The sequence below is a fragment of the Carassius gibelio genome, chromosome A17 (genome assembly GCF_023724105.1).
Source record: "Carassius gibelio isolate Cgi1373 ecotype wild population from Czech Republic chromosome A17, carGib1.2-hapl.c, whole genome shotgun sequence".
NCBI classification, from domain to species: Eukaryota; Metazoa; Chordata; class Actinopteri; order Cypriniformes; family Cyprinidae; genus Carassius; species Carassius gibelio.
Genome location: NC_068387.1, coordinates 16,360,316 through 16,370,085, shown reverse-complemented (window position 1 = coordinate 16,370,085; position 9,770 = coordinate 16,360,316). Strand labels below are relative to the sequence as shown.

Genomic DNA, 9,770 nt, shown 5'->3' with positions numbered 1-9,770 from the left:
ACTGCTTTTCTAGCTGAGCGCGATTTCACAGTAAATCTTTGTGATTGTGAACTGTTTTGTGACAGAACGTCTCCATCTGCTGCAGATGTCGAGGAATTGCATTGAGAATCCTTTTAGCAAGCAATTAAAACCAAACATTAGAACCAGTAAGATATTAATGGGAGTTCAACTAGAATAATTACCAAGGTTTTTAAAATAATTTAAAAAATTATATTTTAAATATTATTGATATCATAATCATAATAAAGTTTGATAATCAAAGATTTATTCTATTGAAAGATAAAAAACACAATAGACAAACTTAACAGAAAGTAGTCTAAACCTTTTCTAGATATTAGTTTTTTCATGTGGTTAGACTTTTCAAATGGATCTTGCATCAAATGGATGGTCTGTAAGCCTATATTAGAAAGGAGGTCCCTCGCAAGGATGTCAAGCCTATATTTGAGGGTCTTTTTTTAACAAAACTTTTTAAGATTTACATTATGTAAAACAAATTTTTATTAATTTATTTTAAATAAAACTGCTTAAACCTGGCAAAATTAAAATAAATAAATAAATAAGAAGAAAGAAAGGAAGAAAGAAAGAAAGAAAAAAATAATATTTTAAACAAATCTAATCATCATCATCATCATCATCATAAAGTTTATTGATAAAAATATTTTAATCTACTGAATATATATATATATATATATATATATATATATATAAAATGTATTCCAGATATTATATTTTTTTACAGAATAAATTGATGTTTACATGAAAATGCTGCCTGCGGGAGATCCCTCGCAAGAGACTTTTTATATTTGAGGGTTTGTGGCATCGAAAAACTAGGCCCTTAAATGTAAAACAAATATCTACAGTATATACAGTAGATTCACTAGTTCACGCTTACATATAATTAGCTGAGGTATGGCGTGCTGTCCGGGGAAGGGCTCCGAGCTTGGGAATGGCCCGAACCAGAGTACCCCCCCTTCCCCGTCTATTTATAAAGTGAACTCGAAGTGAGTAAATGGGGTGGAGGAAGGATGCTGATAAACCGTCAATGGATAGAGGTAAGTCAGCGATATTTATACTATGGGATTGATTACTTGATTGTGGTCCACCTGTGTTGGTTAGGCTAAGTATCTGACGCGCTCCTCCCAAATCTTATTAATAAATTACATTTATTGTGTAGAGTGATCAGATGCATTTTAAATTATTGCTAAAAGCTTCATGGTCAAAAAATAAACTTTTCACTAAAAAACTAATTTCACTGTTTGTTTGTTTTTTTGTTTCGTTTTTGTTGCTGTTTTTTTTTTTTTTTTTTTCTGACACAAAATGACCACCTAACATTAATTGACTAATCATATCAGCAGCACATGTGAAAGTGTTAATGAATCACTATCATAGTAAATAGATTGTAAAAGCAGACATTTTGGATTCATGGCCAGGCATCTCATCAGCTCTCATTCCCATAGAGAACCTGAGGTCAGTCCTCAAAAGGTGAGTGGACAAGCAGAAGCCCACAAATTGTGATCAACTCTGAAAACTAATAAGGCAAGTATGGGTCGTCATCAGTCAAGATTTGGCCCAGAAGCTATATTTTAGCCATGACTGTACAGTCTATTTCTTCTTCTTCATATATATATATATATATATATATATATATATATATATATATATATATATCTATCCCATGTGTAACCTGAACAGGCTAAAGCAGACACCTTCTGGCCTATATTTTGTCATTCTAATACTCTGAAATGTCAGGAAAAGTAATAACGAAAGGATATGGAGAGAAAAAAAACAGGCATAACAATAAGCAAACAAAAAAAAATCACACAAAAAATAGAGAAGGGGGGTGGCACTTCAAGAGTGTGAACGGAAACGAAAGTATAGAGAAGCCAAACAAAAAATGCTGCAGTCGCGCGAGCAGACGTCTAGTCCCTCGCGCAGAGTCGCTTATCGGCGTTTTTTATTTATTTGCCAGCTGCCGATGAGTTTTATAACAGCCTAAATTTACATCAAGGTGTGGGAAAGTTTTGTAGAGAGATTACTTATAACATCAGCGGAAGACAGAGACTCGAGTGAATCGCCCACTAGCTGTCTAAACTCAGCTAGAGAAGTAGCAGATGGTGGTTGTTGTCGTTGTGAAATGGAGTTGTCAGAGCACATCAAGACCGCTAATGTTGAAGATGTTACCCTGAGAAGACCTTTCCATCCAGCGCTCAGAGGAACCCTGTGCGTTACCAGCCACCACCTTCTGTTCTCAGACGGAAAGGATGAAGCTTCCTGGCAACTCCTCATTCTCCTCAAGAACATCGATGCCATTGAGAAAAGGTAGAGAGACAGCTGTTCTCATCAGCTGGAGGTCAGGTTTGACCACTGCGTGTGTGTGTGTGTGTGTGCTGTAATAGGAGAACGTAATCATACCCTGCTAGGAAAAACGTAAGAAACCAGCCTAAGATGGTTTGTTGGTTTTATCTGGTTTAATATGGTCTTCCAGCTGGCCAAGCTAGCTGGTTTAAGCTGGTCACCCAGAAGCTCATGCAGGTCAGCAGAGGAACCAAGACTAAACTAATTAAGACCAGCTTAAATCACATTTTAAATAGTTTTGACATGCAGTTGTTGCTCTACAGAGCTTTTTGTGTAACCAAATGTATTTAAGTAGATTCAGTGGTGTTAAATTATATTTTTGACAGTTAATTTAGATTTTACCATATCAGTCATATATTTTTTTTTTTTAATTGATGTGTATATTGTTGATCAATGCTGAAACATGTTCAACATTTAATTAGTTCACAAGCCCTTTTTAAATGCATTCCTCCATGAGTCTACTTTTTGAATCTCATTTGGGTCATAATTACCAAATAAGGTTAGAGACAATTGTGTGTGTTTTTGATCCCTGAATTGACCTGATTCTGTAATAATAAACTAATTCTCTCTTTCTAATTTCTCCAATCACTTTTCCTCTGTGTCAGTGTCGAGATTCTTTTCGGATACCCCAGGTCAGACCCAATGTTTGATTTGTGGACTGACTATTATTTCTGATTGAAGCTGTCATTTTATTCTGATCTGGGATCTGCTACTTCATTTATTCTGTAAAGTTAAAAATGAGGAGAGAAGTGGCGGTGGGCAGCATCTTGTGCCCGAATAAGAAGGCATCTTCTAAAATGAGCTGCTTGGCAATATACTCGTAGCTTAAGGCAGAGAATAAAACAGACAAAAGATCTTTGTGCTTTGCAATGAGTATTTTATTACGCAACATATATCTCTCTTACATGCTTTCTGTGTTTTGATTACATGCAAAGCCGCTGTATTTATGTACATGTAGTGCTATTTATAAAAGATCTTTGTGCTTTGCAATGAGTATTTTATTACGCAACATATATCTCTCTTACATGCTTTCTGTGTTTTGATTACATGCAAAGCCGCTGTATTTATGTACATGTAGTGCTATTTATAAATATTTTGTTTTGTAATATAATGTCCTAATATGGAGATATACAACAAGAGAGACTGTTAGCTTACACACTATTAAAAATGTATTTAGAGCTCAGTCATACCCCTGTAATTGATCTCACTGTTTCTGCTATACGCTCATGGCTTGTTTTTGCTTCCTGCTTCCGTCTCTTCTGAGGCCCCAATGGAGATGACTGTATGGAATTTGAGAGTGTGAGAAAACATGGAGGAATGTACTTAATCATGGGTGGGGGTGTTTGTACATGTGTCTGATACAGGGCTGTGGGATCCTCGGGGACTATCACCATTAAATGTAAGGACCTGCTGGTTCTTCAGTTGGAAATTCCTGGAATGGAGGAATGTCTAAACATAGCCAGCTCTATAGAGGTACTAAATATAGTTATCACTAGCCATTCTTGTTAATAGGATTAGTAATATTGCTCATATTTAGGATTAGACTCCTATTCAAAAGTTTTGAAAGAAGTCACTTGTGATCACCAAGGCTGAATTTATTTGATAAAAAATACAGCAAAATATTTAGAAATATTATTACAATTTTAAATAACTGATAATAATTAGAATATATTTTAAAATATTCAATCAAGCAGTTTGTTTAAGAGAGGTGTGTGATTGATCTTTTGATTCAACTTGTGAACATACTATACAATAATACAATACAATTAGGGATACACCAGTATTAAATGTGTATCTTTCTGTTATGGCTGTGGGTGAGAGTGGACTGATATCATCTCATGTCTCTGCAGGCTCTTTCATCTCTGGAGAGCGTGACAGAGATGTATCCCTTCTTCTACAGACCCTCACACCTTACTCTGAGCGGCCCATGGGGCCTGTCCTCAATGGAGCAATATTACAAACAAACAGAAAGGCTGGTGAGCCAAACACGCTTTCAATGTATTTTTCTTCTTTTACTTTCCTTTTCTTCAGTTACTGTCACTCTGTGTTTATCTTGCTTTGAGAACCACAGACATGGACAAACCCAAATAAATGATGCTACTCTAAGGTCAAATTTGACTTAATATATAAACTATTGTTTAATTTCCTGAAAGGAAGACAAGCAGGAAGCACTTTATTTGCCACAGGAAACTAATGGCGACTGTTAAAATCACAGGAAATAAAGCAGTGTCTATTCTTTCTCTGTAGCTAGACTTCTTTTCTATGCCTTGTTTGTCTCCATAGCATTCATTACCACCCATTGTCATCTAGCAGCTGTGGCCTTTCTTTCTTGTTTTTTCATAGCTGTAGATGTTTATTTCTATCGCCTTATGTACTGTACTTGTATCATATTACAGTGTTTTTGTCACTCTTCCCCCCCCCCTCTTTTTTATAGTGTCTTTTTTATGTAAAGTTGTTTATAATTTTATATTTATATGCATTTTCTTATATTTTATTATGTGCTTTGTTATTTTTATTATTTTTTTAATTTTACTGTTTAGATTTAATTTATGTAATTTCTATTTGATTCTTTTTTTGCTAATTAACAGTAATATATGTTTATAACTTCTGTATAACTGTATACATGTGTATGTTTGTGTGTGTTCATAATATGTGCATGTGTGTGTGAGCAGTGGGACAGGTGGAGAATCAGTACAGTCAACTCAGATTACTCTGTATGTCTATCGTATCCATCTGCGGTCATTGTGCCGCGTGAGGTGGACGATGACATGCTGATCCGCTCAGCCAGGTTCAGACAGGGCGGCAGATTTCCTGTGCTCTCCTACTGTCACCATAGGAATGGAATGGTGAGTGTAGGATGTTTCTCTCAAATCTCAAATATAAGTGTCGTTGTAAATGGTGTATAAGAACATTGCAACATTAAAACAGTACAAAGGTGTAACACTGTCTTCAGCGTTAAATAATATGTTTCTCGTTAAAGTGAAAAATGCATTATATACAATACATCAAAATTGTATTGAACCCATTGACTAGGTGATTATGCGAAGTAGCCAGCCTTTGACAGGAGCCAATAAGAAGAGTTGTAAAGAGGATGAGCTCCTTCTCCAGGCTGTGATTGATGGGTCAAAGCGGGGATACATCATCGATCTGCGTTCTGCCCAGCAAGCCCAGCAGGCCCGTATGACAGGAGGAGGTTTTGAGTCTAAATCCTGTTATAGCGACTGGAAAAGATTCCATAGACACCATGAAAGGTGAGAGGGAACATTAGTCATTTTTAATGGTCTGAAATCATGACTGATCAGACTTTGGAAGCCATTTTGGCTTCGATTTTGCGTGTAATCATGCGTGTTTACAGGGGTAAAGTTGTGCAGGAGAGTCTTATTAAGCTGGTGGAAGCATGCAGTGATCCGTCTCACAGTGTGGACCGCTGGCTCAGTAAATTGGAGAACTCCAAATGGCTTTCTCATGTTCACAGTGCGCTGTGCACTGCAGGCCTGGTGGTAGAGTGTGTGGAGAGGTGGGAAGATGTTTTACTTTAGGCTTTTAAAGGTACACTACAAAATGATGTGCTCTCTGTCGCCATCTATGGTGCATTTATAAAAATACAGTTTTATCAAATTAGTGTAGGTAGGCTTTCCATAGTGTTCCAGAATAAGGCAAGGACACGGCTGACACAGATGTTTTTTAATGAAAAATTTAAGGGAAACTCTTGTTAGTGTACTTAACATTCTCTGTCTTATTATTTTGTTCAATGCTTTTGTGTGGCTAAAATATCAGTTTGTGTTATGTATTATGTGTTGTGACACACACAGTACACAACAGTTCTAAAATTTAGGATTATTAAGATTTTATAAGGTAACTTATAATTATACTTATAAATATTAGTATCGCCGCATTACTGTCAGATCTGTTGCTTTAATCAGTTTTTTTTTCAACTTGTGTTTTATGCATGGCTCGGGCATGTGTTGTTCTGGCATATGGTCTGTTTTGGAAGGGTGGTTACTGCAGGACCATGCATTACTTTAAGATGTATCGCTCTGGTTTGTGGTCTGTTTTTTGCAGGGATGGTCACTCTGTGCTTGTGCATGGCTCTGAAGGGACAGACAACACTTTGCTGGTGAGCTCATTGGCTCAGCTTATCCTAGACCCCGCATCTAGAACTGTCACTGGCTTCCTCTGCCTGCTTGAGAGGGAATGGATACAGGTGAATGTGTGTTTGTGTGACATAATTTGTGATTAGGTATGTGTGTGGTAAATTTTGTTAAAGCTAAAAAATAACTTTCTTTCTAAACTACTATACCCAATAATAGTCTCAGATCTGTTTGCAGAAAGTTGATGAGCTGTGTGCTTGTTATTTCTCAGGCTGGACACCCATTCCAGCAGCGCTGTGCTCATTCAGCGTACTCTCATGCCCGTCTGAAGCAGGAGTGCCCATCCTTCCTTCTGCTGCTTGACTGTGTGTGGCAGGTGTGGCGGCAGTTTCCCATGGCACTGGAATTTAGTGAGGCTCTTCTGCTGCGACTGGCACAAGAGGTTTACGCTTCTAACTATGGAACCTTCCTGTGTAACAGCGAGCAGGAGAGGTGGGCACAGATTACCTCTATATGACACTCATACGCTACCATTCAAAAGTTTAATTTAATTTTACATTTTTTTTTTTTGTAATAAGTCTCTAATTCATACCAAAGCTACATTTATTTGATGAAAAACACAGAAAAACAGTTATATTGTGCAATATTATCTAAATTAAAATAGCTACGTTCTGGCTTAATATATTTTAAAATCAAATGTTTTCCTGTGATACGCCAGTCTTCAGTGTCACATGGTCCTTTAGAAATCATTTGAATATTCTGTTTTGGTGCTTATGAAGCATTTCATACAAACCCGATTCCAAAAAAGTTTTGGAAGGGACACTTTACAAATTGTGAGTAAAAAAGGAATGGAATAATTTACAAATCTCATAAACTTATATTTTATTCAAAATAGAATATAGATAACATATCAATGTTGAATGTGAGACATTTTAAAATGTCATGCCAAATATTGGCTCATCTTGGATTTCATGAGAGCTACACATTACAAAAAAGTTGGGACAGGTAGCAATAAAAGGCCGGAAAAGTTAAATGTACATATAAGGAACAGCTGGAGGACCAGTTTGCAACTTATTAGTTCAATTGGCAACATGAGAATTCAGAGAATCTGGAACAATCTCTGCGCGTAAGGGTCAAGGCCGGAAAACCATACTGGATGCCCGTGATCTTCGGGTCCTTAGACGGCACTGCATCACATACAGGAGTGCTACTGTAATGGAAATCACAACATGGGCTCAGGAATACTTCCAGAAAACAATAAAATTCACTGTGTCATTCGCCATTGCCGGCTAAAACTCTATAGGCAAAAAAGAAGCCATATCTAAACATGATCCAGAAGCGCAGGCGTTTTCACTGGGACAAGACTCATTTAAAATGGACTGTGGCAAAGTGGAATACAGACAAATTAAAAAAAAACATGTCATCCGGACTAAAGAGGACAAGGACAACCCAAGTTGTTATCAGCGCTCAGTTCAGAAGACTGCATCTCTGATGGTATGGGGTTTAATGAGTGCATGGTGGCATGGGCAGCTTACACATCTGGAAAGGCACCATCAATGCTGAAAGGTATATCCAAGTTCTAGAAAAACATATGCCCCCATCCAGACGTCGTCTCTTTCAGGGAAGATCTTGCATTTTCCAACATGACAATGCCAGACCACATACTGCATCAATTACAACATTGTGGCTGCGTAGAAGAAGGATCCGGGTACTGAAATGGCCAGCCTCCTGTCAAGATCTTACACCCATAGAAAACATTTGGCACATCATAAAGAGGAAGATGCGACAATGAAGACCTAAGACAGTTGAGCAACTAGAAGCCTGTATTAGACAAGAATGGGACAACATTCCTTTTCCTAAACTTGAGCAACTTCAACCTCAGTCCCCAGACGTTTGCAGACTGTTATAAAAAGAAGAGGGGATGCCACACAGTGGTAAACATGGCCTTGTCCCAACTTTTTTGAGATGTGTTAATGCCATGAAATTTAAAATCCAACTTATTTTTCGCTTAAAATATATTTTTTTCTCAGTTTAAACATTTGATGTATATATATATATATAGATATAGATATAGATAGATATAGATAGATAGATAGATAGATAGATAGATATTTTTTTGTTTATTATTATTTATTAATTTATTTAAAATGTATTTATTTAAATTTTTGCTGGGCTAGATGTGCTGCAGGAGTGAAGGAGAACACACACTGTTTGTTTCAGTCCCTATTAAGGCCTGATATTGAGGAGCAGTACCTCAACCCACTGTACGAACCCACTGATTTGGTCATTTGGCCCTCAGTACATCCTCAGTCCTTACAGCTATGGACAGGTGAGTTACCCCTGTAATGTGATAAAACTACTGTAAGTTAAAAATTTTAGAAATTCCATTCAGTTTTTGAAATTTCTCTGTATTATTGGTATGTAAATTCAGCTCAATGGATTTTGAGCAAAAGATAAAAACATATACTTCCATCCTTAATGTCACAGATTCCTCATTATCTTTGTATGGGCTTACCTTGTGGTAGGCCTGTTCCTCAGGTGGACTGAGTATGCTCAGAACATGGAGGAAGCTCGAGAAGAGGTGTGGAGCATTGTGAAAGAGCACCGTGAACAAGCTGGACCTGACCGGACCAATAACATGCTTAGTACACACTGTGACACCTTGACCCCATTTGAGAACCTCATGGATGAACTGACTATCTTGTGACCTCATGGTAGAAAGGACATTGTAGAGCCTGTTATTACTGTGGCTTTCTTGGCAAGTCTGATGAAATTAGTGTCACCGCCAATCAGATATACCGTCAATTAATGAGCTTTTAGGTAATTTACGAAAGCTTTCATTATTGAATAATAATCAGACGTACTGGCATTACATCCTTCTGTCTTGACCTTTAAGAAAAATGCTATTGTAAACAGTCCCAAATAGGGAAAATGTGTGTTTATTGTATTGTGTTTGATTAGTTTGTTTTTTGGAATTTACTGTGGTTTCACGAGACAGCATCAGTCATGATGTTTTATTGTAAATGTTTTTCACACGGTTACAGAAAGCTGAATGTTGAATGGGATGAATGTGAAAAATTCATGACCTACCAGAAGGTGATTCTTAAACAAATTTGAGAAGTTAAAAACAGCTTTTGCAATTGGAACATGAACTGCTCTCTGGAATACTTGATTCTGATTGGTTAATCACCGGATTTAGCATTAAAGGTTCACCTCTCAAAAAAAAAAAAATACTGTCATTATTTACTTACCCTCAAATGTTTTCAAATTGTTTTACTTACATTCAAATTGAAATCCTTTCTTCTGCTGAACACAAAACAGACA

The 9,770-nt window shown here is 36.9% G+C and overlaps 1 protein-coding gene across 3 annotated transcripts; it reads left to right on the top strand.

Moving 5' to 3' along the window:
• Positions 1-1,847: 1,847 nt before the first annotated feature.
• LOC127933471 (myotubularin-related protein 9-like) lies at positions 1,848-9,704 on the top strand. Of its 3 annotated transcripts, XM_052530499.1 has the most exons (11): positions 1,853-2,319; positions 2,961-2,987; positions 3,720-3,828; positions 4,206-4,331; positions 5,028-5,201; positions 5,389-5,606; positions 5,711-5,872; positions 6,418-6,559; positions 6,718-6,938; positions 8,624-8,775; positions 8,972-9,704. In XM_052530499.1, the coding sequence occupies exons 1-11, from the start codon at positions 2,135-2,137 to the stop codon at positions 9,151-9,153; spliced, it is 1,698 nt and encodes a 565-aa protein (XP_052386459.1). In that variant the 5' UTR covers positions 1,853-2,134; the 3' UTR covers positions 9,154-9,704. The 3 variants fall into 3 exon arrangements, with proteins under 3 accessions (XP_052386461.1, XP_052386459.1, XP_052386460.1); XM_052530501.1 differs by lacking the exon at positions 5,711-5,872 and having other exon boundaries at positions 1,848-2,319; XM_052530500.1 differs by lacking the exon at positions 2,961-2,987 and having other exon boundaries at positions 1,855-2,319.
• Positions 9,705-9,770: the final 66 nt, after the last annotated feature.